Source organism: Emydura macquarii, unplaced genomic scaffold, assembly GCF_026122565.2.
Source record: "Emydura macquarii macquarii isolate MOO-44397 ecotype Brisbane River unplaced genomic scaffold, CSIRO-AGI_Emac_v2 contig_3530, whole genome shotgun sequence".
Taxonomy (NCBI): domain Eukaryota; kingdom Metazoa; phylum Chordata; order Testudines; family Chelidae; genus Emydura; species Emydura macquarii.
This window is the reverse complement of record NW_027133667.1, coordinates 11,378,161-11,405,959: the sequence shown is the minus strand read 5'-3', so window position 1 is coordinate 11,405,959 and position 27,799 is coordinate 11,378,161. Positions and strand designations below refer to the sequence as shown.

The window sequence follows — 27,799 nt, the reverse complement described above, 5'->3', positions numbered from 1 at the left end:
TTCTGGACATCAGTCACATTGTCATCCAGTGCAACTAGAATAGCAAGAAGTCAGTTTGGCTTCCCTAAAACTCAGATTGCTCATTCACACTGAAAAAAATGGCAAGCAAAGCAACTCTGATATCTAGGAATCACTTTAACCAAGACACCGGGACGTCAGGTACTTGTCCTATTGGGATTTAAACATTGATTCCTAAGATGAAAGGCCAGTTCTTTACCCACTACAGATAGCCAACTGCCCACACTCACCTGAAAGGATGCAGTAACAAGTAAAACCACCCCTTTTCTGTCTCATTTGGGCTCCTTGAGGACCCACCCCACTACAATTTTAAAAAATAACAAAAGAAACTGACTTACATTTAAACACGTTTCTGTGCTACCTGAATGTAACTTCTCTATTATTTCCTACTTGTCCCTCATCTTAAAGGCCAGGAGCATGACAAGCTGAGAGGTACGTTCTCACTATGAAAATGTGGAAGTAGTTCCATTGGCAGATGTGCAACCAAGACAAGTTTAGCAACATCTGGGTACCTAAAATACAGAGATATCAACAATATTATCCCCATGATATTACAGTTACAGCATCCAGAACCTAACAATAATCTTAAGTATAGACTGGCGAAGCTAACCTGGCTACAGTCCAGTATCCAAGAAATATATGGTTTTCAGGGATTGCCAGATATCAACCAGTGGTTTAAAGTATGTCAAGCAAATTTTGGAGGCTCAATGCTCAGAAGTTAAAAGGGTTTGAAAATCATCTTAATGTTAAACACAGCAAAGGAAGATTGGAAGAGAAACAATATCAAAACAAAGTGCAATCAAATAACAAGCATCATATCAGCTGTAAGAATTTAAAAGGAAAAGTACCTTCCCATGGAGTAAAGCAAATGGCAACTTACTTGCTAAGCAGGATCTGTAGTGCTTTGTGAAGAGGTTCTTTCAGGTCCTGGGACACTTTCTCTCCAAGATGAGCTAAACAATCTTCTATTGAGCTCTCTGGATTAGCAGGACTGAATACTGGAGAAGTATGGCAGTCAAACCCTGTGCTGGTGAATGCTGAGGACAAAGCAAAAGCAAATCACAAAACACTAAATACAATTAGCAACAGAACTGTTCAGCTGCTAGTTGCATGAAGTTTACTTCACACAGTGAAATGCCATGGCTCCAGAATAAGAGCATGCTTATATAATAATTTCAGGAAGACACACCAGGGACAAATTCAGCCTGAAATAATTACAAACCCATGGAAATCTGTGGGCCAAAGCATCTCCTCTAATTTCTTACTCAGAGCTTCATGTTAGCAGGTAGATCCATGCATGTATGTGACTTGTAAGCTACACGTATTTTGCACAACGCTGAAAACTTTAAAATTACACTATTTTATCACTTATATCCACTATGAAAGTTACACAACCATTTACATCACTGCTGAATCTGGCCACAGATGTGGCTAGCTCTGCAACAATGCCAGAGTACATTAAACTTCCTTCTTTAGGAGAACTCCATGAAAGGGGTCCCTGAAGAGGGACAGGGAGCAGGTGAGAAATGGAAATGACTAGAATATCCACCTCTAGGATCCACTTGTCTGAGGTAACAAGTTCTCAGGCAGGTGGGAAACAGGATAGGCAAACTCTGAAGGGAGCATGGATGAAGGAATTATGCAGCAGAAGATCTGAAGGAAGACATTGTTTGAGGCCCTTAACCAGGTTATCAAAATGATCACTTAGAGGAAGGTTGAGTGGTCACGGAAGATAGTGGTCCCGTTTTCTGGAAGTCTGGATTGCCCTCTGGGGACTCTGTAGACCTAGTCTAGATCTTTTGCACAAAGGGTGAGGCAAGAAATTCGGAGGCAAAGGGGAATGGGCTGGGTGGGGAGTCCACAAGCATAAGTTGTGCTCTGACTAAGAGATCAAGAAAAATAAAAATAAAAAATAGCTAAGTAAATAAAATAAATAAAAAAATGTGAAAGGCGGGAAGCAGCTATAAGCAGCAGACACCACAACTGTTCCACCTCAAGCCGCAGATCCACGCCTCCTTATATGTCCTTGCCTGAGAGCACAAGGCACTGCTCTGCACAGGCACAGACTCTGCTATTTACAATCTCTGGTCATGAGTGTACAGGCGCACACACATCCTACAATGGACACCCCATATACCTGAAGAAGAACTGTTGCATTATAAAGACAGCATCAATCAAAATACACAGGGTGGGGAGGAGTCCACCAAATAAGCACAGACCTTCCAAAATTTCTTCTTCAAGGTGTTTTAGCTCCTCCTCTAGTTCTGTCTTAAGCTTCTCTAGCACCTCTTTCTCCAAAGCCTGTGATGTTACAGACTGCTGGGCCCCTGAAACAAACCAGAGAGAGGTTGGTCAAAAGGTGCACTATTTGCGGCAGAATTAAATAATGGAAGCTGATATAAAAATTTAAAATGTAAAGAATCTAGAATTTAGTTTCACAAGAGTTAAATTTCCCACAGCAACATGAAGTCTGACCTCTTTTTGCATGTACTACAATGGAATTTTATTACATGAGCAATGTATAAGCCATGTAATAGAATATTCTGCATATGTGCAAGACAGTCATATTTAAACCAAATAGCCTATGTAAAAAATGTTTTAACAAATGAATTAGCAAAAAACTATAAAGAAGGGCACAAACAGAAAATGGCAAACACTATCTTAATTCCAAAAATGAATTAAAGAGTGGTTTTCAAAACCATCCAACATAAACCAGAGGAAGCAAATAAGCAATATTCAAATAACTAGTCAGTCAAAACCATAATTACATCAGATCAAAGCAGACAGCCTCAGGAATTACAACATTTATCTAGTCACATCTGTCTTCTCTAAATATAGTGATGGCTAAATACAATTTCATATTTCATTATTCTGAACACTAAACTTTGCAAAACTATATAAACAAAAAATCCAAGGAAACTAGCAACCAACAAAAGGCACTTTTTAATCAAATCAGACCCAGCATTCTACAGCTAATGAAGAATCCTAAAATCTCTGTTAGGCTGTCCTTTTATCTTCCGGGCTTTATATTCCCCTGTTCATATAGGGTCTATAGGTCACAAAAGATCATCTAATGCAAAGCTGCCATAGTCTTGTTCTAGATGGTCTAACAACTAAACCAAATTATTTCAGACATGTCAACAATACTTGTCTTCATTCTGGATTGTATATGATCCCAGCTAGTTGACTTCTGGTCCAGAAAAGTCTCAAACTCTTTATGAACAGGTGAAAACACATTGAAGGCTTTCAGAAACTACTGGTTAGATTTTTGTCTAACTGCCTGGAAAATTCACCTCTGGGATGAGACAACCAACAAAAATTCTGCTTAAGTAGCTGTTCTTTGGGAAAAAGTTCTTTGTGGCTTGTACAAGTGCTTAGAAAGAACGTGCCACCTCAAACTCTTCACACCTACCATCTTTTTTTCCTTCCCTTTCTCAACACGTGTCTTCTGGTTCCTTCCCACAGACTTTCCAACATACCTTTATAGTCCCTTATCCTAAAGATCTCTGTTCCATAAAATTACTGTCATACTTCCCCTGAGCTCACTAAATCAATAGCCTGGTGTTCTTTACTACTTTTCCTCCAGTTCTCTAAAACATGCTCCAGTCTGGTTTACACCCATTAACTCCAAAAACTGCTCTGATTCCAAAACTGCTCTCACTAAGTAACTCTTTCCGGCCAATTGTAATTGTTTATCATTTATTCTAATCTCTGTTCCCTTCGACAGCGTCAATAGCTTTTCTCCACAAACTAGGCTTATGTTCTCCTGGTTCTCTGATCTCTACTTACTATCTTCAGCATTCCTTCTGTCCTCCAACATTTCATCTTTCTCCCCTCCATGGTGATTCTATTCATGACCATGGTTTCCCAAATTTCCCATTTTAGATCTTTAAAAAAGCCTAATATATCCATTAATATTGATTGTGGTGACATCTGTATTTGAAAAGTGAGATGAAGTGTTAACCTAAACCTATCTAGCTGAACATGGGTAGGAACTTCAGAATTTTTTTTTATATACTGTACATGCTATTCTCCAGTTGCTGCTATCTGTCTGAAGTGCACTCATGCCAACTGAGTGCCTGCGTCAACTGGAGAGGTTTACAGTTCCTGATGTGAACCATTCAAAAAGGAAGATGGCCAGTCCCACTTCTTTTTCCTCAGCCTCACAATTAATACGACTATCTCCTTCTCTAAAGCTATTTTACTTAGGCTTCCCAAATTCCTCTCTCCTCAAACACACACTCTTTCTCTCTCTCACCTTGAACCATAAATTCCAGAAAAGAGTTCTTCCTTGTTTTGAGTAATGAACAGCTGCACACTAATGCTTTATCAATTCACTCAACATCCCCTCTTGGAATGGCTGAACTACCACTTCACAATCAAGCCCAACAAGTACATACACATACAGCCTCCTGTTTTAACATATGCCCCACCCTGCCCTGCTTGGAAGGAAGGCAGCAGCCTTTGTAGAAGAGGACCCATTCTCATGGGACTAATGTGATGCTGATTACACATGACAAACTGTCATACTTGATAACAAGTCATGTGGAAAATGTGAGCAAGAGAAATCCCACTGCTGCCAGCATACAAAAGAACTGTTTTGCTAATTCATGCTGTAGAGTCAATGGTTTCCATCTCATCAACACCCTCAACTCTACAACAGCAGATTCCAACAATATACAATCTCAGTGGTGCTAGAGCATTAAAAACCTATCCGTCTGGCTCAGTAACTCTACAGGGGGCAAACACTGCAAAGATCAACAGACTCTAGCTTTCTGTAGCTATAGGTCTCTTGATCCCCAGCAATATAAAGAAACATGTCCAATTTCAGAGACCAGTTCAGTGCAATAGGAAGGTTTTTAAAAGAGAAGTACCCCTTTAAGTAGTTTTCAAAGCTCTTCAGAAGCAACCAAAAGAAAAGACTGCAGTATCGAATTCTGAGGAAATGGAAGTATCAAGCAACACCACATGGTCAACCCAGAAGTGGCACTGACTGGGGCTTCATATGTGGCCACACTCTTCCTAGGATTAAAGGACAGGTCAACCCAAAGCAGGGCCCTTATCGCAAGTGGATCCTGTAGGGGGCCTTCACTTCCCCCAAGCCAAAAGCAAAAAGAATGCAGTAATTTGTTTCGCAGCACTCCAGGTCACACAAGTTAATCGTGAGAGGGTGTGAGGAATGTGGGAGTTTTTGGTAATACTTTTATGATCCATGTATGTATCTCAGTTTATGTATTATACACAGAGTGCAGAAGAGAATGAGATGCCCAAGTGTCACATATTCTCCCTGGAATGAAACCAGATATTTTAACAAGCACTGGCTGGAATCACATATAAGAATAGAGAAATCAGAACAGACAATGGGAGCCCCAATAACGAAACATTATCACTTAATGACTGGAAAACCAAAGCAGGGTGAATGTGTGAACACAGAGAGGCCATAGCAAAGACAAAATGATAGTCTGTACAGACTATCTTAAGGTTGTTGCGGAGTACTCAGGAGTAGAGCTAAGAAAATAATTTTTTCAATTTGCTGGCAATTCTGAAAAATAAAAAAAAATTGTTTTGGGTTGAACCAAACAGAAAAAAATTGTGAACTAAAAAAAAAAAAAAAAAAAAAATAATGTTTGCGTCAGGACAAGGAGGAGCAGTTTCCTTCTAACCTTTAGACCAGTGGTTAGGATACTCTCCCAGTACATGGGAAACCCAGATTCACACACCCCCCCCCCCGCCTGATGTACAGAAGGGATTTGAACTTGGGTCTCCAACAATGCATGAGTGTTCTAGCCATTGGGACAATCTGGCAAGGGGCGCTGTCACTCTCTCCTGTTGACAGACCCAAGCTCACATCCCTGCTCCAGTTACTATTGATTATTTATAAAAAGTGGAACAACTTCTACAGGACAGATTGAGAAGGAGTATCTGTTGTGAGTCTATCTTGAGGCAATGGCTTCTTCCTATGGACTCTGACTTGAGCCTGGTTTTTATCATGCTAACCTAAGGACTTCCAGACACTGTATTCCAGTTGACTAATAAATGCTACCTTGCTTTGAAAAGGCTTCTGGGTATTGCTGGAAAAAGTACATTGCTCCCAAAGAAGGCAGTCTTTCTCAGGAGTCTGATTTCATTTGGACTCTCGGCAGCATGGCATAGTGAGAAACAGGGGTGCTGGAGTGCCACAGCTCATTCAAGTCATCTTTGAGGTCACGTAACCTCCCCTTGTGAAAAGTGGGAGTCTGGCATACTAAAGGGGATACTCCTGGAGACTGTTTAAAAGTTGTGTTCTTGTTGCTGTGGTAGATATCAGCGTGCATACGTCTGAAACTGAACTGGCATTATCTGTTTCCTTCTTCCAGATCAGTAGGCTAAAGCGGATATAACTGCTGCTTTTAAAGCCAAAGCAACAGCAACCATACAGACAGTCACCACTTCCTAAATAATTTGCAGACGGCTCTATACGCCACAAAAGAGAAAAGTATATTAATTAAAAGACAGAAAATAGAAGAACTAAGTGTTAGTTGTATTAAAAATGTTTTCCTTACAAAGATCTCACAACACTATAAGCAACTTTATAGTTATTTAGACTAAGAGTAAGTGATAGCCAACATACATCAACAAAATGTTAGACTCCTCATCCTCTAGAGCTGGGGTGTTCAACCACAACAGCTGAAGAATCAAAGTGGCCACATGGAGTTGTGCAGTACCACAAAAATCAGACTTCGATGCTGTACTGTAGCCTTGGTGATAAGATATTGTATTAACATATATTGTCACATAGACTTAATGACATGACAATCCAACATTATCATTTCCTGTATCCCTTCTTTCTCAAAAGTGGAAATTCTCACTCCTTCCTGCTGGGGGATCCCAAGCAACTCCTTTTCATTTACATTTAGTGGCTCCCATACCACACATAATATAAATAACAATAATTATCAAGCAGATGGAATGCCAGAGGCACTGCATGAGCTGCTTGTTAAGCAACAAGAAATAGAAAACTGTTACAAGCATAGAAAGCAGTAAAGGAGACACCAACAGTGATATAAGGAGAGGATAAAGAGGAGAGATAAAGGTAGGGTAAAGTTATAGGACCTTCAAAGTGAGAAAATGGAGCTTGAGAGACTGAAGAGACTGAAGCAATGGGATTCCAAACAAGTAACAAGGAAAGTGACATGGTCAGAGCAAGAGAGGAAGCTGACTTTGGCAATGGCATATGAACAGATTGGGCGTAGGGTGATGGGGTGGAGACAAAAGTGTGAATGCCAGCAAGGAAGTTTGATTAATGATGGCAAGAGATGACCAGTGTTTGTCTGTTTGTTGAAGGGAAGGAGGCAAGTTTACAGCAATGGGGATAAAACAAACACATTTTGAAAGTATCAGTGTCCTAGAACAACAAACAGCATGTCTGAGACCACATCCCTCTGCAGTGTGAGCAAACTTGTCAGCTAGTTATCTTTGTTCAGAAGCTCATATGTCCTCCTAGATTTGGATGTCAATTGAATACAAAAGCTTGTACTGACATTCTGCTCTTAAATCAGTTTCAATATTGACCTTAAATTAAAATGCTTGTTATAGGATTCTCCATTTCCTCCACTTTCAAACAACTCAGTTATTTTCTATGTTTGTATAAACAGAACCGAGTTACAGAAAAATACTTATTCCTCTTGGAATCTTGGGTTCAGGTAACAAAACTGTCTATTTCAAATAGTGGCTTTGTTCTTACCTAATGTGTCTTCATTGAAACACAGTGTAGTTATTGCAGATTAGGAAATGGCATGGTCATTTTTCCTGTTAAAAGCAAATAACCTACGTTTTCCCACAAAAAGCTTTATGAAACAGACAAATCGTAGGTAAGAACACATGGGTGTCTTGGTACTCCAGTGCCTGTCCCTTCATAGAGGAGGAGATGAAATTATAACAGAAATTATACTGACACCAAAGTACAAAAAGACATTGTTTATTAAAGACAAAAAAAATTAATTGTACAGATTGAAGTATGAATTTAGTGCCACAGAGATATTAGCAATTTTCAACAATACTTTCAAGTCCAGTTCCAAATGGACACTGACCCCCAGTTCCTTACATGGCTAAACCAAGGTTACTTACCAGTAACTGATGTTCTTTGAGATGTGTTGCTCATGTCCATTCCACTATAGGTGTCTGCACGCCTCCGTGCACGGTTCCTGAAACTTTTTTCCCCTTAGCAGATCCCACAGGGCCAGCTCTGGTACAAAAGGCTCTGCGGGCCCTACGCCCCCCTCAGTCCCTTCTTTCTGCCAACTCCAGCAGCAGGGATGGGTGGTGGGTTGTGGAATGAACATGAGCAACACATCTCGAAGAACAACAGTTACCGGTAAGTGAGCTTGATTTCTTCTTCAAGTGCTTGCTCATGTTCATTCCACTATAGGTGACTAACAAGCAATACCTTGGAGGTGGGTAGGAGCTACCAGTGAGCTGTCCTCAGCACCGCTCTGCCAAATCCTGCGTCCTCTCTCGCCTGCTGAACGATGGCGTAGTGGGACGTGAAGGTATGCACTGATGACCAAGTGGCAGCTTTGCAGATGTCCTGCAGAGGCACTCCCTCCAGGAAGGCTGCAGACGATGCTTGAGCTCTAGTTGAGTGTGCTGTGATGGTTCCCGGAAGCGGCACTCTCGCCTGCTCGTAGCAGAACTTGATGCTTAATGTAATCCACGAGGAGATGCAATGGATGGAGACAGGTGAGCTTTTCATCTGATCAGCCACTGCGACGAAGAGCTGCATCGATTTCCAGAATGGCTTTGTACACTTGATGTAGAAGGCCAGGGCTCATGTCACATCCAGCGAATGCCACCTCCTCTCCCCCTCTGATCCGTGCGGTTCGGGAAAAAACATGGGGAGAAAAATATCTTGATTACAATGAAATTGGGAAACCACCTTGGGCAGGAAGGCTGGGTGTGGCCTCAACTGCACCTTATCCTTATAGAATACTGTATAAGGGTGCTCCGAGGTCAAGGCCCTAATATCGGAGATCCTCCTAGCTGAGGTAATGGCCACCAGGAAGGCTACCTTCCATGAAAGCATGAGCAGAGGGCATGAAGCCATGGGTTCAAAGGGGGGCCCCATGAGTTTCGAGAGGACCAGGTTAAGATCCCAGGGAGGCACTGGGTCACGGACCTGCAGATAAAGCCTCTCCACTCCCTTGAGGAACCTGACCAACATGGGATGGGAGAACAGCAATCTCCCCTTTAGCAGCAGATGGAAATCCGAAACGGCCGCCAGGTGAACCTTCAGTGAGGCCAACGCCAGACCCTGGAGCTTTAGCTGGAGCAAGTACTCCAGGATTGCCTGTACAGGTGAGAGGCTGGGTGGAATACTCCGCCCAAGAGGTAAACCATTTCCACTTAACCCAATACACGACCTGTTTGGAAGGTTTCCTGCTGCCATGCAGGACTTGTTGGACCTGCACCAAGCAGGCTCTCTCCCCCTTCATCAGCCATAGAGCCTCCAGGCTGTGCGGTACAGGGAGTCCAGGTCCGGGTGCAACAGGCGACCATGGTCCTGGGATAGAAGGGAGTGCCGCCTCGGGAGCTCCAGGGGTGGGGCGATCAAAAGGTCCAGCAGCATGTTGAACCAGTGCTGTCTCAGCCAGGCTGGAGCAATGAGTATAACATCCGCCCTGTCCCTCTATTTTCAGCAGGATCTTGGGCAGGAGCGGAACGGGTGGGAACACGTACCTGAGGGTCCCCATCCAGTTAATGATGAATGATTCAGAAATTGACCCAGTTTCACGACCCCGGAGCGAGCAGAATCTCAGGCACTTCGTGTTCCAGATCGACACGAATAGGTCCAGTTGGGTAATGCCCCACTTCTGGAAGATCATAGCCACCACCTCTGGGTGCAACGACCAGTCGTGGCGGGGTAGAAACGAACTGCTGAGGCGATCCGCCTCGTTGTTCTTCACTCCCGGGAGGTGAGAGGCAGTTAAGTGGAAATCGTGCCTCACAGCAAAGTCCCACAGACGGGTAGCTTCGTCGCAGAGGGCCGAGGAGCGCGCGACCCCCCCACTGCCTGTTTATATAAAACATGGCTGCGGTGTTGTCTATCAGCACGTGCACCACTCTGCCTGTCAGGAAACGGAGGAACACCTTGCATGCTAGGCGAATGGCCCTCAGCTCCTTCATGTTTATGTGCAGGAGCCTCTCCTCCCCCGACCAAAACCCGAGTGCCTAGGTTGGCGCTGATGTGGGCTCCCCATCCTATATCTGAAGCATCGGAAATTAGGATGACCGGCAGAATTGTTCCCTGAATGGAATGCCCTTCATCACTGCCTTGGGAATCCGCCACCAGTTTAGGGAGGCTAAGACGGGCGGGCAAACTGTGACCACCCAGTCCAATGGGTGTCTGCTTGGCACATATACCGAGGCCAACAACGCATGAAGTGGTCTGAGCATCAGGCGAGCTAGTCTCACTACATACGTGCAGGCCACCGGGCGGCCCAACAGCTGTGGGCAGTGCCTGGCTGTTGTCGTGGGGTATCAGTGCAGCTGGGAGGTGATAGAGACCAGCATCTGAAAACGTGGCTGAGGCAGGAAGGTTCTGGCCTGGGGAGCGTCCAGGGTGGCCCCAAGGAACTCTGTGTGTTTCACTGGGGTCAGTGGATGTCTGTTCGTTTATGAGCAGACCCAGCCTGTACCAGTCGCAGGGAGGAGTCCATGTGTGCAGCCTCGGGCCGCATCTTCTTCTTTGGCACCACTGGCTTCAGTGCCAGTGTCGTCGGGACGCTCCACACTGAGGAGACGCTCGGTGCCACCGGCGATCTCAATGGCTCGGAGACCGGCCGGAGCGCCGACTCCATCAGGATAGCCTCCAGCCGGGCATCCCGCTCTTTTTGAGTGCGTGGCTTGAAGGCTTTGCAGATTTTACAGAGGCATCGGAGGCAGCGGTCGTGAGGATCACGGAGAAAACTTTAGCACACATGGTGCAGGCTTTGAAGCCAGTAGAGACAGGCATGGCTCTAATGTAGCCCTGAAGGGCACTTGTTTGCTATCTACTAATGAGTTTTAAACTATCACAATCAACTAACAAAGAAAAACACTAGAATGCTAAGGGAGGCTACTTGCGATATGCAAGAGGCAGACGTTCCAGCAACCATCACAGGTGGAAAGAAGGAACTGAGGGCCCGCAGGGTCAGCAGCGCCCTATATACCATGACATGAGCACGGCACTCCAGGGGGCACCTGAGCAGACCCTGCGGGGCTAGCTAAGGGAAAAAAGTTCCAGGAATCTGTGCACGGGGTGCGCACACACCTCTATTGGAATGGATATGAGCAATCACTCGAAGATAGAAGGAAGACTCTGGCCTGGGAAGTGTCCAGGGTGGCCCCAATGAATTCTGTGTGTTGCACTGGGGTTAGTGTGGACTTCTGCTCGTTTATGAGCAGTCCCAGCCTGCTGCACATGGAGCAAGTGAGGATCATGCTTTCCTGCACTCGGGACCTGGACCTGCCCCTGATCAGCCAATCGTCCAGGTAAGGAAAAATGTGCACACCCTTTCATCTCAGGTGGGCAGCCACTACTGCCAGGCACTTAGTGAACACCCTTGGAGCCAAAGATAGGCCAAAGGGCAGGGCTGTAAACTGGTAGTGGAATCCAGCCACCGTGAAATAGAGAAAACGCCTGTGGCTGGGGAGGATAGACACATGAAAGTATGTGTCCTTGAGATCGAGGGTGGCATACCAGTCTCCTGGATCCAGGGAAGAGATTATGGAAGCTAGGGAGACCATGCGAAACCTGAGTCGCTTGGGGGATGAGGAAGTACCTCGAATAGAACCCCTAGAACCGCTTTCCCCTTCTGCCTTGAGGGACCATTTCCACAGCTCCCATGTTGAGGAGGGTGTCTACCTCCTGCAAGAGGAGTGAGAGGGGTCCCTGAAGAGGGACAGAGGGGGAGGATTGTCGGGGAGGGGGAGGGTAGATGTAAACTGTAGAGCATAGCCCCCTGAGACTATGCCAAGGACCCAACTGTCCGAAATGATCTTTGCCCATTCGGGATAGAAGGGTCTTAACCTGTTTAGGAAGGGGCGGGGCGGATCCAGGAGAGCAGTCGGGGCGCCACCCTCGGGCGCATCATCAAAATTGTCTGCTCTGGTTGCCCGACCTCCTGGGGGCCCCTGCTGGGGAGCTGAGGATGAGCTGGGGGGCTGATTTCTCCTTCTAAACCCCCATTCCTATCCCTAGGTCGAAAAGGCCTGGGCGGAGGCCTTGGCTGCAGCTGCGCCTGGAAGCCTGGGGCGTGTACAGGCCCAGGGAGCGAAGCATGGCCCTGGAGTCCTTCAGACCGTGCAGCTTCACATCAGTCTGGTTGGAGAATAGGGTTGACCCATCAAAGGAGAGGTCCTGAATCAATTGCTGCACCTCCTGGGACAGGCCCGAGGATTGCAGCCACGAGATGGAGATGGTGGAGGCTATGGCCCTGCCCGCCGAGTCAGCAGCATCACAGGACATCTGGAGCACTGCCCTAGCCACCGTGGTCCCTTCCTCCACGATGGTGTTAAAGTCTGCAGCCTGATCCTGAGGCAGGGCCTCAGCGAACCGCCTGAGGGAGTCCCACAAGTTGAAATTATATCTACCCAGGAGGGCTTGGTGGTTGGCAATCCTGAACTGCAGGCTTGCCATAGAATAAACCTTTCTCCTCAACAAATCCAGCTTTTTGTTGTCTTTGTTCTTGGGAGTGGACCCTGGCTGACCTTGTCTGTCACGCTGGTTAGCCACATCTATCATCACGGTTCCCGGGGCAGGATGAGTGAACAGATACTCAAACCCTTCAGCCGGAATGTAATACTTTCTCTCGGCCACCTTTGACGTAGGGGCGACCAAAGAAGGGGTTTGCCACAGGGCCTTTACAATGTTAAAGACCCTTCGTGGACTGGGAGGGCCACTCTCGCTGGGGCAGCTGCCACCAGCACATTGAAGAGGCTATCTTCGGCCTCCTCTAACTCTTTTACCTCCAGCCCCAAGTTGGACGCCACCCTCTTGAGCAGCTCCTGGTGTGCCCTGAAATCCTCTAGTGGCACCGAGTGGTCCCGGGAGGCTACCTCGTCCGATGAGGAGGAAGAGGATTGCCGAGGTGCGTCCTGTGGGTGCGCCCCCTCCTGGCGAAGGGTTGCACCCGCTGAGGGTCCCTCCATGGGGTCCGACTCCTCGTCTGAGGAGTGGCGTCTATGGGTCCTCTCCTGTGCCGGAGGCATGGACTGCACCCCTGATGACAGGATGGATTGGGACCCCAGCCCCATCTGGATATCCCATGGGACCCAGTAAGGCCATTGCTGGGGCCATTGACCCTGGGGCCAACTCAGGGATGACTGTGCCACGGGCTGTGACACATTGTGGGGGCGTAGGCTGTCCCGATGGGTGTCCCCCTGGGAGACCCCGAGTCACTAGACCGGCGATGCCGTGCACATCCTCGGTCCCGGGCATCCTTCTGTGCCGGGAACCGCCCTCTCGACGCCTCCGACCGCCTCCGTCGCCGCGAATGGTGCAGACGAATGGAGGTGCGCTCTGAAGACCTAGAGGTACCGGAGCGTTGTCTCGGTACTGATGACTTCTGGTGCCGTTTGCCGTGAGGCCCTGCAGACCCTTTTGATGACCAAGGTCGGCACGACTCCGAGCTCCTCAGTGCCAAGCCGAACTCCGGCAACCAGGTTCCACACCATGGACTCCTCGATGCCGGGTCCTCCGACGGTGACCGGGTTCTGCGCCACCTCGGTGCGGGCAAACTCCTTGGTGCCGGGGAACTTGGATGGGAGCTGTCCGAGCGCCGCCTGGCAGACCTTGACCGGTGCCGCCTCCTGGCCTGCGCTGCCTCCAGTGCTAGGGATTGACATCGGTGCCAAGAGGGAGACTCCGCCTCCTGAGTCGAAGCAGGCCAGCTCGACAATGCCGACCTGGAGTGACTGCTGGGCGAGCGTCTCTGCTCTACCCCCAGTGGCCATCTGGCAGGAGATCTTCCTCCCTGTACTACTGGGGATCTCCACTGCCCTTCAGGGGGACCCAACGCGGGTTTTCCCCCATGACACCGGCCCTTTCTCCCTTGGCAGGGAGGGGGGGCGCGGGCGCAGGTGTCCATGGCGTCAGCAGGGGCACTCTCCCATTCTCAGGAGTCGGGGGAGGCTCCCTGATCAGAGATGCAGGCACCGGAGAAGACTCAACAGGCCAGGTCCAGTGCATCTCTGTACTCAACTCTGCCCGTACTGACGGCGCAGGGGAGCGTCTGCATTCCACACGCTGCCTCTTTCTCCTTGGTACCGGTGATGTTGCTTAGTGCCGAGTCGAGCTTGGTGCCGGTGATGTTGCACGGTGCTGAGTCAAGGCCAGTTCCGGCAGTGCGCTCTGCACCTAGGTCACGCTCGGTGCTGAGGTGGAGTGGGCCAGCTTGGACGCTGGACAGAGCGCTGCCTCCATCAGCAGGGCTTTTAACTGGATCTCTCGGTCCTTCTGAGTCCTCAGTTTAAAAGCCCTGCAGATCTTGCACTTTTCTTTTCTGTGTGCCTTCCCCAAACACTTCAGGAAGCGGTCGTCGGGGTTGCTGAGCAGGAAGGCCTTCCCACAGGAGGCACATGGCTTGAATCCAGGCGACCAGGGCATAGCCTGGCCCCTCTAAGTCCCCACAGGGACTTGCCTTATCTCTAACTACTCTTTTTAACAACACTTAACTAAACCACTTAGAATAACAAACAAGTTCAAAGAAGAGGAACAGTACTTGCTGAGAGCAAGGCTAGTTCCAGCAACAGTCAGGGGTGGAAAGAAGGAACTGAGGGGGCGTAGGGCCGGCAGTCCCTCACATACCACGGCATGTGCGCGGGACCCCAGGGGGCTTTTTCCTAATGTCCAGAGCCCTTGTTCTGCCCCCCCCATTCTTCTCTTTTGCAGACTACGGGATCTGCTAAGGGGAAAAAAGTTTTGGGAACCATGCACAGAGGCGTGCACTCACCTATAGTGGAATGGACATGAGCAAGCACTCGAAGAACTATTTTTTATACTAGCACAAAGGCACCTGCACAAGATAGTGGGGTTAAAATCTCCAGTTTTAATTACATAGATGGTCTAAGGCAGGGATGCCCATTGTCTCCTTTACCTTTAGAACCAGCCATGGAGCCTTTTGCACAGAGGATAAGGAACAATGACTATCACCGGAATAAAACTCACAGGAACACATCAGAATGTAGCTTTCTATGCAGATGATGTAGTATTATTTTTATCTAAACAAAATATCAGAACAAATACAGGAAATCATCTGGATTTAAAGTAAATATGCTAAATCTGAAATGCTAACTAAAAACTTGCCAGACTCTGAGAAGTCATTCCTCCAGAAGACATTTGGGTGGAAATGAGCAAAATTCTATAAAATACCTGGGAATTAAAATCTCGAACAACCTAGAAGAGCTCTATGATTTAAATTCAAACCATTACTTCAGCAAATGAAAAAAGATTTGGCATAGTGGGGGAAGTATGCAATTTCTCAGTTGGGAAGAAAAGCCACAGTTAAAAACATTTTGCCAAGGATATCTTTCTTGTTTCAGAATCTTTCTGTAATCTCACCAGACAAAAACCTTAACAGGAACACAGAGGATGTTAGGATTTATACAGAATAAGAAAAAATCAAGAGTGATTACAAATACTTTGTACAGACCTATTAAACAGACTGGACTAACTACCTGTTCAAAGTATTTTATTGTACTATCAAGCCAGCCAGCTCAAAGTAGAAGACGACTGAGGAAGATCTAACCCAGCCAAACACTGGGCTTTTATTGAACAAGAAAACTGTGGCTGTGCAAACATTGCTAGGCTCCCACAGATTAATAAAAAAATATATCTCACCCTCCAGAAATTACTACATATTCTTTAGCAAAGGCTAATCCAGAGGTTCTCAATCCTTTCAGACTACTGTACCCCTTTCAGGAGTCTGATTTGTCTTGCTTAACCCCAAGTTCCACCTCACTTAAAAACTACTTGCTTAAAAATCAGACATAAAAATACAAGTGTCACAGCACACTATTACTGAAAAACTGCTTACTTTCTAATTTTTTACCATATAATTATAATATAAAACAATTAGAATATACTGTACTTACATTTCAGTTGTATAGCATATAAAGCAGTATAAACAAATCATTGTCTGTATGAAATTTTAGTTTGTACTGACTTCACTAGTGCTTTTTATGTAGCCTGTTGTAAAACTAGGCAAATATCTAGATGAATTAATGCATCTCCTGGAAGACCTCTGTGTACCCCTAGGGGTATATGTACCCTGGTTGAGAACCACTGGGATAAACTATGGGTTTGGGATAGAACTAGAGATGAGATAAATTCTTTTTCTTCACCAATATCATCCATTGCAAAAAATCCAGATCTTAACTGAAACCACAAATCAAAAAGTTTTAAAGATTGGGAGAGCCATGGAATAAAATGACTGGCCAGCTAGTCAGCAAAGAAAACTTTTCTAACTTATTTATAGATCAAAACTTACTTTAACTTGCCCACTTTCCCATGGTACCAGTGCTTTCAAGTTGGGCATTATGTTTCTCAACTTTCTAGAAAAGCTGTTTTATACAGAAAACTAACTTTAAATAGAAGCAATGAAGTCTGGTCAATAAGGAAACAAAAACATTATAACTAATTGATATCAATCTTTGCAGACAACTTTCCTCACAAAAAAATGTCCATATACAACACACTGGGAAAAGGATCTGGATAGACAAATTACTCCAGAGGAATGGGTTTTGAGCTGGAAAAAAACACCAGCAACCTCAGTCTGTGGCATGATAAAAGAAAATGTCTCAGATACTGCTTTATTGGTACCTCATACCATTCAGGTTAAAAATATATACTGTATAGTGTATATAGATTGAATGGGGATAAATGTTGGAGAAACTGTGGTGAAAGGAGATTTTTAGGTATATATGTTGCACATGTCCAGTTAGTACAAAGTACTGGGATGCAATTCATAGCTCAGTATCACAAGTTGTGGGACATTTCTTACTAAATGATCCTTTGGTAATCCTCCTGTGGCTTTCTAATGGAAATGGTCACACAAAAGGAAATCAAGCTCTGATTTGCTAGTTGTTAAGCTATTGATAGTCTCTCACTGGAAAAAGAAAAGGCCAACTCTAAAGGAATGGTTCAAAACAATATGAAAGGTGGTTATTATAGAAAAATTAATGCACCAATTACATACCCAGCAAAAGAAACAGAGAACAAACTGATAACCAAATATCTTTTATTGAAAAAAAATCAGACAAAGTACATTTACCTGCAAGAAACTCCAGCATGTGTGTCCATTTTTTTTTAATATTAATATTTGATAGACATGTCTGGTCTGCTAAATGTATAATCAGAGATTTTACTTAAAAATCAACATGTCATAGGTGATGTAATGAAGCTCACTCTTTAATATGGTAACACTGTCAAATCTGATGACTATACTTCTGCATGTCTCTTTAAACAAATGCTCACTGTTGTAATCATTATTGTTTTGTTTCTGATGTTTACATGGAAAGAATCTATTTAGGAAGTATTAACAGGTTTACAAACAACTAGTTAAGAGGACAACCCACCAAAACATACAAGATATTTATACATGGTGTTCATTTTATGATTACTTGTAGAGTGCTTGGCGCTAAAGAATAAGGGAAGACATGGTCGTTGGCTTATGGCATTTACAATCACAGACAAGCTGACATATGACAGGAGTATATTGTTCAAGCACTGCTTATTTTCCCCCATTCCTTCCTTTTCCCCAGATGATGGGTTAATAATGAAAGTCTTCATGGAAGAATTATTTTAAAGAAGAAGGGATCTGAAGGAAGAGAGGGTAAGCCCTTTAATGCACAAGTGGGGAGACTGTTCCAAATACTGTTACAAGCAGTAAACAGACTTCCTGCATTGTTTGGTTTATGTACCTTAACTTCTGAACTGTACAGCAAGACAACAGAACAATGCTGCTTACCAGAAAAGAAATAAATACAATTTAAAAAACATACTTTAATTTCATAAAAGGTGTCTGATTGTTAACCTTGGAAACTAAAATGATATCCATAAAACAGGAGAAACAGTCTGTGGCAGTTGTGGCTTCTTTCACACTGCCCCAACCTCAGTTTGCCTCAGACCTGTTCTGGAGGAACTGCTTCCATGATCCATGCAGTGCTTGACTTCTCTAGTCTGGGGTACACTAGCATTTTGTTGGAAGTATCCCACCACTGTACTACTACTGACTGGAGCTACAGTGCAAGCACTAATATAAACAGGGCACAAGTGTGTATACCACTATCTTGTCTCAACTCACTGCAAACAAGGCTAGAACCGTGATTAAAAAAGCCCAACCCCTGTTTAAGCCAGTTCCAGTGGGTAAAGCAAGAGTGGGAGACTGTCCAAAAAGTGTAACTACAGAGAAAACCTCAAGACTGGCAACTAGAATGACAGCCAGCATATATATTCTGAGGCGCTGTACTGAGACCACCTATGTGGTTCATATATGACAAACAACCCTGTAATAATAAATTTTAGTCACTATGGACTCAACTGAAATTCAACCAGTGACTTAGATGTGAACGGCTTTGTTTCTATCACCAGGTCTTCATGTTATTTTAAAAGTGAACAAAGATCTATACAGAGATACATGAGTCTAGCTGCTGCTGCTTTTTGCACTGTTTACATACATGCAAGACAGAGTTCTCAGTTCTACTCTTAACTAATAAAGCAGTCACGTATGTAAACACGTTACCTGGAGTCAAGGGAAGATGTTGCTCTTGTGGCTTCTCCTGTGACAAGAGCCCCAGGTAGCTGAGAACAACGTATTTTGTTTCATAGTGAAATCCTACAGGCACAGCAGTAGAGGACGCCATTGGATTGCCTTGCAATGCTCCACAGGGTTAATGGTGTATGTAGTTTTTCTTCTAGCTAAGAGAGGAAGACTGGAAGAGAGAAGATTAATTTTATTTATTTATTTTTTGTAAGGAAGAGCAGAAATTCATACTCCCTATTACAGTAAGAGCAATCACGCCCCTGGACTCTGCTTAAGACTATTAGAGTTTCCATCACAATACCCTGTGGAGAATTTATAACTGCCTTTTCCATTTGCTTTAGGGTGAAGTTTTGACAACCAACGCCTCAGTCCAAGAAGACATTTCTCTCCTTTCCTTTCCATTCTAGTCTCAACTAAAAACGTATGGCTGGATTAAAATGGAAAAGGGGATGGTGTGCTCTCTCTTATATGCCTCAGACTGGAGAAACTTTTGTTTATAAAGGGACTAGGTTTAAAAAAAGTAAAGCTAGGTTTAAAAAAAATTAAAACAAGTTTGTTTCTACACCTGCATGAATTCCCCTGCCATTTTTGTGGCTTTAAAATCACTTACCACACAAAGTAGGAAATCACACATTTCCTTTTCGTAAATATTTTTCTTGTTCCCTGTTGTTGTGTGCCAGACCAACATAAACAGAGGAAACTGATTATAGTGGAACTCAGAACCTACGAAGTGCTGGACAACGCACTACAAGACCATAAGTACAATCCATCTTGCAAATGATGTCTTTAAAAGAAAAAGCCTCCTGTGTCCAAATGAGAGATTTGAAATAACTTCTAAACCTCTTCATTATTGGAGAGGCATGCAAATAGCTAGCTGGGGCAAACCAATTATGGAGAATAAGCAGAAATAAAGGTACACTGCTACAGAGTCATCTGGAGGTGGGAGGGTCTGGAAAGGACAATAAACTTGACAATAAAAGGTGAAAAAGGAAGAGAGTCAATGGGGAAGCAGTTAAGCCATTCTCTTTTTTGATCTTTAATAGTTTCAAACTCATTTAATATTAAAGTGTGGAGATCACTTTCATTTAGACTATACTCCGGGAAGCCCTACCTCCTATTTCAGATTGCCTGGAATCTTTTATAAGATATTCCCCATGGTTGGCTCTTCTGCTACAGAAATGACTGCAGCTGCGATTCATATAAAAGACTTTTGAGTCAACACTGGCATCTCTTGCCTCACAGCAATAATTTTACATTCACATACCACCTTTCATCCCAAAGTGCTTTATAGACAATACTGCAAATAATGCTACACCCACCACTAACATACTGCCATTTCTGGGGTGGAACAGCAGCTGTTACACAACAACACTACTACAGTTTGGGACATTACCTGAAGAAAATCACCACACCTAACTGAAACTTCAAAGGGAATTTAGGTAGACAGAGCATGCTATTATGAGATGGGTTAAACGCTGTTATGGGCTGAGTTAAAATCGCATTGAATTTGATGTGTGAATATGCCCTTCGCTTAAATTGTGTGGCCACACCTAAAACAAGGCCTGAGAGTGTCACCCAAGAGTTTTGACAGATGCAAAGCCAAGCAGTAGCTGGTGAGCACAGGGTGATGACCCTGTTTAAAAAAAAAAAAAAAAAAAAAAAAAAAAAAGCTAGTAAGAGATTTTGTTCTGTTGACTAGAGGTTTCAGGACACAAACTAAAGCCTTGTCTCCACTAGCACTTATGCCAGCAAAGCTTTTGTCACTCAGGGATGTGAAAAAACACACCCAAACGACATAAGTTTTGCTGGCAGAAGCATTTGTGTAGCCATGTTATGTGGACGGGAGAGAGCTCTCCTGCCAATATAATAAAATCACCTAAACAAATGGCGGCAGCTATGTCAGCAGGTGACACTCAGAGGGGTGTTTTTTTCCCCACAAACTTGAGTGACAAAAATTTTGCCGGCATAAGTGCTAGTGTAGATAAGGCCTATGAAACTACTCGTTTTGTTCCTGTTCCTCCTGCATTGAGAGAAGCAGGTCTGTGTACATTCCTTGTAAATAAATAAGATTGATGGTATTTTCTTTGATGCAATTTCTGCTTGCAATTGGATCATCCCCAAGAAACTCCAAACTTTTCTGACTAGCTGCTTTGATTGAAAAAGGGGAACATACTTTTAAAAAAAATGGGATTTAGCAAGGATATCTGGTTTAATACCCTTTCTTTCATTAAAAGAGCTTTGGGATCTTTAATAACTATCAGTTCTTAGGATCTCACTTTTATGCCTGATGTGAAAGATGCCACTCTCCATCAAGCATGTGTGCCTCAACACATTATGGAGCTTTTATTCAATAGTGTTTCTCAGAACATCCTGAGTTCCCACCACTTTCTGCAACACTTACATGGTTCCTTGGAAGTCTTCTGTTTGCAAAATGAACTGCCCAGGATTGTGATTATTTTACACAATCTGAAAGAATTACATTCCAAATGATATCTGAATCCAAATACTGTACTAGATATTATCTAAGAACAATTTTTAACATAAGATGAGGCACTATCTTTAGATGAGATATCTGAGCTGCACAGAAAGGAAGGGAAAGACTCCAACAGTAAACAGAGAATGGGACTCCATGGTGGTACAAGGATCCACATGCAAGACATAAGCCTAATTCAAGAGAATTTCAGTACATGCTCAGCAACTCTGAAAAATCAGGCCATGGGTTGTTTGGAAAAAGAGATTACAATTGTTTCCCTGGGAAGAGGATGAAAGAAAGAACAAACCACATGAAAAGATGTTAGTCACTTCACTTAATGCACTCCTGTCAGGCACTCCAACACCACAGTGATGACAGTACAAGAATCTGTGTAGAAGAACACACAATAAAAGTCTTCAGCTTCGCACAGAAAATGTCACTGACAAACTTCAGAATCCAAGAGAGGTGGTGTTTCACAGTTATTGGTCTTTGCTGAAGAACGGCCTACAATAATGTGATTAGTCATTTTGATCGCGGTAGTTTAGTTAAGATGTTTTTCCATTTATGAAGTGAAATAGAAAATATTGATTCTCATACTGTGGGCTTCACAGAAGATGCCATTTTTTAGGAGTAAATTAAAAGACAAGAGAAGTGGCTAGTCAGACCAAAGAAGGGAGGGCATTCCATGTCTCAGGACAGAATGAAAAAGGAGCAGATACACTTGTGAGAGAACCAGACAAAAGCAGAAGAAGCAATGCTCAACATAAGAGCACTAGTCAGAAAAGCAGAGAATAGAGTTATGAAGGGCAAAAAAAATTAAATGGATACAATAGATTCAACACAAGAATAAGAGACTGATTACTCCTTAACAAAACAAAAGGGCTCAGATTCATTATTGTGAATTACTAATAATACTGTTTCTTCATAACCCAATAATCATCAAAAACTCTAAATGTATTCAAGTTTGTGACCCATCTTCCTCTCTCTCCCCACCCTGCTTCAAAAAAACCTCCATTATCTGTCTGACATGGGCTCAACCGTTCAATTGACCTGGGAACTAGTGTGGTCAGCCTGACTGACATTTCCTCATGCAGTCTGTCGAATCCTCATCAGTAGAAAGGTCATACATAATTACATGGCAATACAAAAACTACCAATTAATACAATGTATGTAACCGTCTGGTGGAGAGGTTTTACTATGGTTTAGCCCTCCCCTAGGAGATGAGAGTCTAGTGCACATCCAGCTTTCCATTTGCTTTTCATAACTTAGTCAATATGCTGCTGTATTGAACTACTGCATTAAAGCACAATCTGACAGATGTCATCATTCACAGGGTATCCACTTAACTGTTATGGATCAGAGACCTTCTTTATGCATTTAGAGCTACACTAATAGAAAACTATAGGTTTTTTATTGCCAGGTTTACAAAAGATTATGGGAGACGACTATCCTTACAATAGTCTATTCAACACTTTAGAAACACACAGTCCAAAGTATAGCTGCCCTGTTACGGCTTGTGTTCACTGCAGAGTCAACCCAAGTTGTAACTCAAGTGTTGCCCCTAAAGTTGCTGGCCCACCAGGGGGTCTAGTTCTTTGGCTGAGTAAGGATAGCTTGTCAGCTCCTAACACAATCCCTCTGGGCTCAAGTATTATTTTGCTCTAACTCAGGCTAGGCTAACTTGAGTGATTTCTGCAGTGACAACAGACTTAAAATCAAAATGATTTTTAGGACAGCACACTTTTGAAATATTTCACAATTCTGGGCCCTGTCTCCAGAATATTACTTTGAAATAATTATTCTTAGTTCAGCCAGTTACACTTCACATCTCACCTTAATCTAAGATCTTACATTTACATAGCACTTTTTATTCAAAAGCAACAGACGCCAAGGAGTTTCACAGGTCATATATATATGAAGATCATTCCCCATACCAGCACAAGAAAGTCAGTGAAATGCTCTATGAGTTCAGAGAAGCACTGCAAGACAATTTTGAACTGAAACGATATGAGCAAACTAGTGGATTGATTTAAACCAAGGTATTAAAATCATGATTTAAACACTAAGTGGAATATATTGATTTTAATCATCAATTTTAATCAACTTTTTCCATTTATACTTCAATTATTTCCTAACGAAAGGTGCATTCTCATTGGTTGATATACATATTTTAATGGTTATATTTACAATTAAATAGAGCCTTTACACTAGATCTGGTACATTTTTTTGCTACCTGGGAGGGCACACTATAACTATATGTATTTAATTTGTTTAAGCAATTATATAGCTTAATATCTTCAGATTCTTATTAATTGTACATTTTTAGTATGTTAGAAAATGGTGAATATGTTGCTTATTTACTACACAATTAATTTTTTGCTCATGATCTGTGTCAAGCTGCATTAAGGTCGTAAATGGAATTAAACACACAAAACAGCATATATTTTTTTATTAAACAAAACCACCTTAAATATTTTGGAGACACAAACGTCTCATCAAAACACGATTAACATGTACAACTAAATAATAAATGTAGGCCTTAACATTTTATATTAAATTCAGATTCCAAAAAGAAAAAAATCATAAATGTCAACAACAAAAATCAAGAAACCCAGTCTTTTTTTTAAAATTGATTTTTTTCCATCCTAATTTAACCTGACAGTAATTGGTCTCTGAGAACATCTCATTCATCTGGTAGGATTCACCACAGCACCTACTTTTGCAGGAGTTGGAAAATAAGCACACACCCCTTGAGGTATTGCCACTCTGGCCACATCCACACTGTGGGCGTTAAATAAAATATCTATGGTGCCATAGCTATGCTGCTGTAACCTCACTTTGCGGACGCAGACTACAGCAACAGAAAGGGTTTTTACACAGTAGGAACTCCACCTTCCAAAGCAATGGTACCTAGGTTGACAGAAGCATTCGTCTGTTGACCTAGCTGCATCTACACCCACGGTTCAGTTGGCAGAGCTATGACACTCAGATCTGGATTTTTCACATCCTTTAGCACCGTAGCTATGTAGATCTACATTTTACATGTAGACCAGGTCTAAGGGATATAACTGATTTTAGTAAATGGTCAAAAATTCATCAGAGTTTAAACATTTCCGTTCCTACTGGAAATGAATCAATATTTCATCTATTACTATTTCTCAAATTGTTTGTAGTGGTGCTGTAGCCATGTTGGTTCCAGGATAGGGGGTGAGATAATATCTTTTTCTGGACCAGCTTCAACTGGTGAAAGAGACAAGCTTTAAAAGAAGCTAAGTGCAGCTCAAAAGCTTGTCTCTTTCATCAACTGAAGCCAGTACAATAAAAGATATTACCCTCACCCAACTTGATTCTGTTTCTCAAGTGACACATAATGGACGGAGGTACTGGAAAGCAGGAAGAAGTTCCGTGGTAGTCATTTATTTGGGGTGTGGTTTCAGTTGACCTTAGAACGCTCACTTAATTACATTCTTCCATGAACAAATGGTTTGATTTTTTTTAAAACAATAATTAAATGACCTAATGAAGAGGTTCTCAACCTTTTGCAAACTTTGACCTTAAACCATGATATTGATAAATCATTGCAACCCCAAATTCCATTAACTTGTTAAGTATTACAGTTTTCATTCATTTTAGTAGTTTGCAATGTCATTTAATGTCATTGCATAAATTAAAAATGGTAGTTAAAATATTAGTTAACCAACTGTTATATTAGTTTAAAAACATTCACACAAATATAGTCAATGGGATAGCTGAGCAGTCCTTTGTTAATTCACAGATGCTACAGTGATGAGCGAGGTATAAATACCTAGGCAGAAATGGCAAGAGACAAATCAAAGCAATGAGTCAGTCAGTAAGATAGGAATGATCAAAAGAACAGAAATCATATGCCTGTATACAAAATCAGCTCAAGCACTCCAATGCAGGCACATATACCTGTGCAGCCAAGCATCACATCTTTCAGCCACCTGATCTGCATGCTACAGAATCATTTGAAATTCAGATTCTTCACACTATTCCATGTGTTTTACCTTTTAAACTTCCCTCAAGAACTATCCATTACAGATAGTTAGATATTTGGTTACCTTTTATTCAACAGTTAGACAAAGTACATTCACCTGCAAAAAACCCTGCACACCAGGTTTTTTGACCGTTAATATTTTTGAACGTTAATATTTGATCAACATACCCGGTCTGTTGTGTACAGAGATTTCACTCCGTTTGGTAAAATCACTAGAAAGGACGTATTAGAGGTGTTGCAATGATGCTCGCTCTGTAATATGGTCACAATTGCTTTTTTTCTCTAATATTTACCTGGCAAGGATTCCTGAGTTTGTGAAAACTTGCTAAACGAACAGTCAATAAGAATTCCAGAGGGGTAGCCGTGTTAGTCTGTTTTCAACAAAACAACGAGAGTCCTGTGGCACCTTCAAGACTAACACATTTATTTGGGCATAAGCTTTCTTGGGCAGAAAACAAAAGTGGGTGAAATTTGTTAGTCTTTAAGGCACCACAGAACTCTGGTTTGTTAGTCAGTAAGAACCGCCCCTTACGGGGTTGCTGGCACGTCCCTCTCCAAGCACCTGGGGGTAGAGGCTCAGGCTGATGTTACAGGCAGGGCTGTAGATGAGCTGGGTCCCGAGTCTGATCCAGCACGATGTTTCCCCCTCCCCTGCAGGAAGGCATCAGCCAGGCCACTCGGGGGGGGGGGGGAGGGGGCGGCCATAGGGACACCGTGTGCCGGAGGGGCCGGGGTGGGCAAAGCCGGGAAGGAGCCAGCCAGCCTAGGGCAGCAGGGGGACCGCCAGCTGCAGCGCCGCCTCCCCACCTGTGGCACCAGCGCTGCCGCCAGGAGTGGGGGGGCCGGGGCCAGGAGCCTTCGCCCCGGGCCTCCGCTCAGTCAGCGGCGGGGGCGGGGAGGGCACGTCCTTCAGCCACATCCCCAACCGTCACCCGGGCCCGGAGGGAGGCCGGGCCGCGCACGGACATGGGGGGGGAAGGGGGTCACCCACTACAGGGGGGCAGAGCCGCCGGAGGAGCACCAGGGAAGGGGCGGGCGGTGCCGCGGGGGGAGGGGTCCCTAAAGGGGTCTGGGGCTCCCCACATTCCCGTCACGGGCACTGACACCCCGCCCCCCCCTCCGGCTCGGAGAGCTCGTGACCGCCCCTCCTCCCATGAAAGTTCTCAGGGCACCGAGTCCCGACCCGACCCCGCAGGCTCGCGCGGAACCCCCCGACCCAGTCCTCAGTGCCACACGAGGCGCGCGCAGCCTAGCGCCGCCGAGCCCTCGCGCAGTGCAGAGAGACCCCTTACCTGAGTCTCGCGAGGCGCGGGGCTAAGGGGACGCGCGGCGCTGCCTGCCTGCCTCCCTCCAACCTGTGCGTGCGTGCGCGCGGCGCTCCCAGCTGCCCTAAATTACAGCCCCCGCCGCCGCCGCCATGATGGTGGGGGGGGAGGGGAAGCGAGAAGGGGCGGGCATCGCCTAACGTTGGCGTGGCTACGTCATCGGGGAACCGGAAGGACAGGTTGCGTCATCACGTGACCTCCACTCCCGTCAGGGCCTGTGGCTACAGCGAACACCTTTCCCTCAAGCCAAAGGGCAACTTCCGCCTCGGTACCTGTCATGGCGGCAGGGGGCTACAAGTAGTCTTCTTCCAGTGCTAGCTGATGTCAATTCCAAGCCATGGAACGCCTAACCCCTCCCCCACCCCTCTGCTCCTGATGGCGATGGATGGGATTGTCCAGGCCCCATGTCCCTGTGGACCAACTGCCCGGATGGGGCTGGGCTGGGATCGTCCTGCCCCCCCCCTCCAGAAAAAATATCGTCCTGGCCCCATGTCTCCTTGACCCATTGCCCCTGATGGGGATGGGTTTGACCTGTCCCTGAGGACCTATTGCCCCCAGTAATTCTGGTCCTGCATCCCCCTGGCCCAACTGCCCATAATTAGGCTGGGCTGGGATTGTTCTGGCCCCATTGCTCCCATTCGTCCTGGCCCTGTGTCCCCCTGGTCTCTGTGCCTGGGCTGGGATCCTGTCTGGGACAGTGCCTGGGCTGGGATCCCTGCATCGTTCTGTCAAGATTTCAAATCTCTCCCAAGTCCAAAATCCCAAACCTACAAACCATAATCTGTCCAACTCCACCTTGTCAAAACCTGCTCTGACACCCACCCAAAGAAAACAGTGCCCCTCCTAACTGTGCCAAAAATCATTGTCACCCAGCTGAGCAAATAACTCACCAGAGTGCAGCAAAAAAGCCATTGTATTGCATTACAGAGTTGTTATTATTTTTATTGTTGATTGTTAAGCAGCAACAGTTTGGTCTATGTTGTACAAGATGAGTAGAAAGACACTGCTCCAAGAAGCAGCTTTTAATAACACTCCCAAATGTAACAGGCTCTACAAATGCTTCATGTGACCTGTGAACATTCCACAAGCGGACACAAAATCACATGGAGAAAACTGACACCATCCCCCAAACACCAAAGTGGTAGTCAGTCCTACCCCCAAGCTTAGCTTACTCAGCCTCAACTC

The 27,799-nt window shown here is 44.5% G+C and overlaps 1 protein-coding gene across 9 annotated transcripts in view; it reads right to left on the bottom strand.

The window, feature by feature from the left end:
- BCL2L13 (BCL2 like 13) overlaps positions 1-26,719 on the bottom strand; it is a 69,356-nt gene extending 42,637 nt beyond the window's left edge. For all 9 annotated transcript variants that reach the window (XM_067536207.1, XM_067536206.1, XM_067536205.1 and 6 more), the window contains exons 1-4: positions 26,582-26,719; positions 18,777-18,966; positions 2,238-2,345; positions 899-1,055 (exon numbers count right to left, since the gene is read on the bottom strand). In XM_067536207.1, coding sequence (XP_067392308.1) covers positions 899-1,055; positions 2,238-2,345; positions 18,777-18,897 — 386 coding nt within the window. In that variant the 5' untranslated portion in view covers positions 18,898-18,966; positions 26,582-26,719. The remainder of the gene's footprint in view (positions 1-898; positions 1,056-2,237; positions 2,346-18,776; positions 18,967-26,581) is intronic.
- Positions 26,720-27,799: the final 1,080 nt, after the last annotated feature.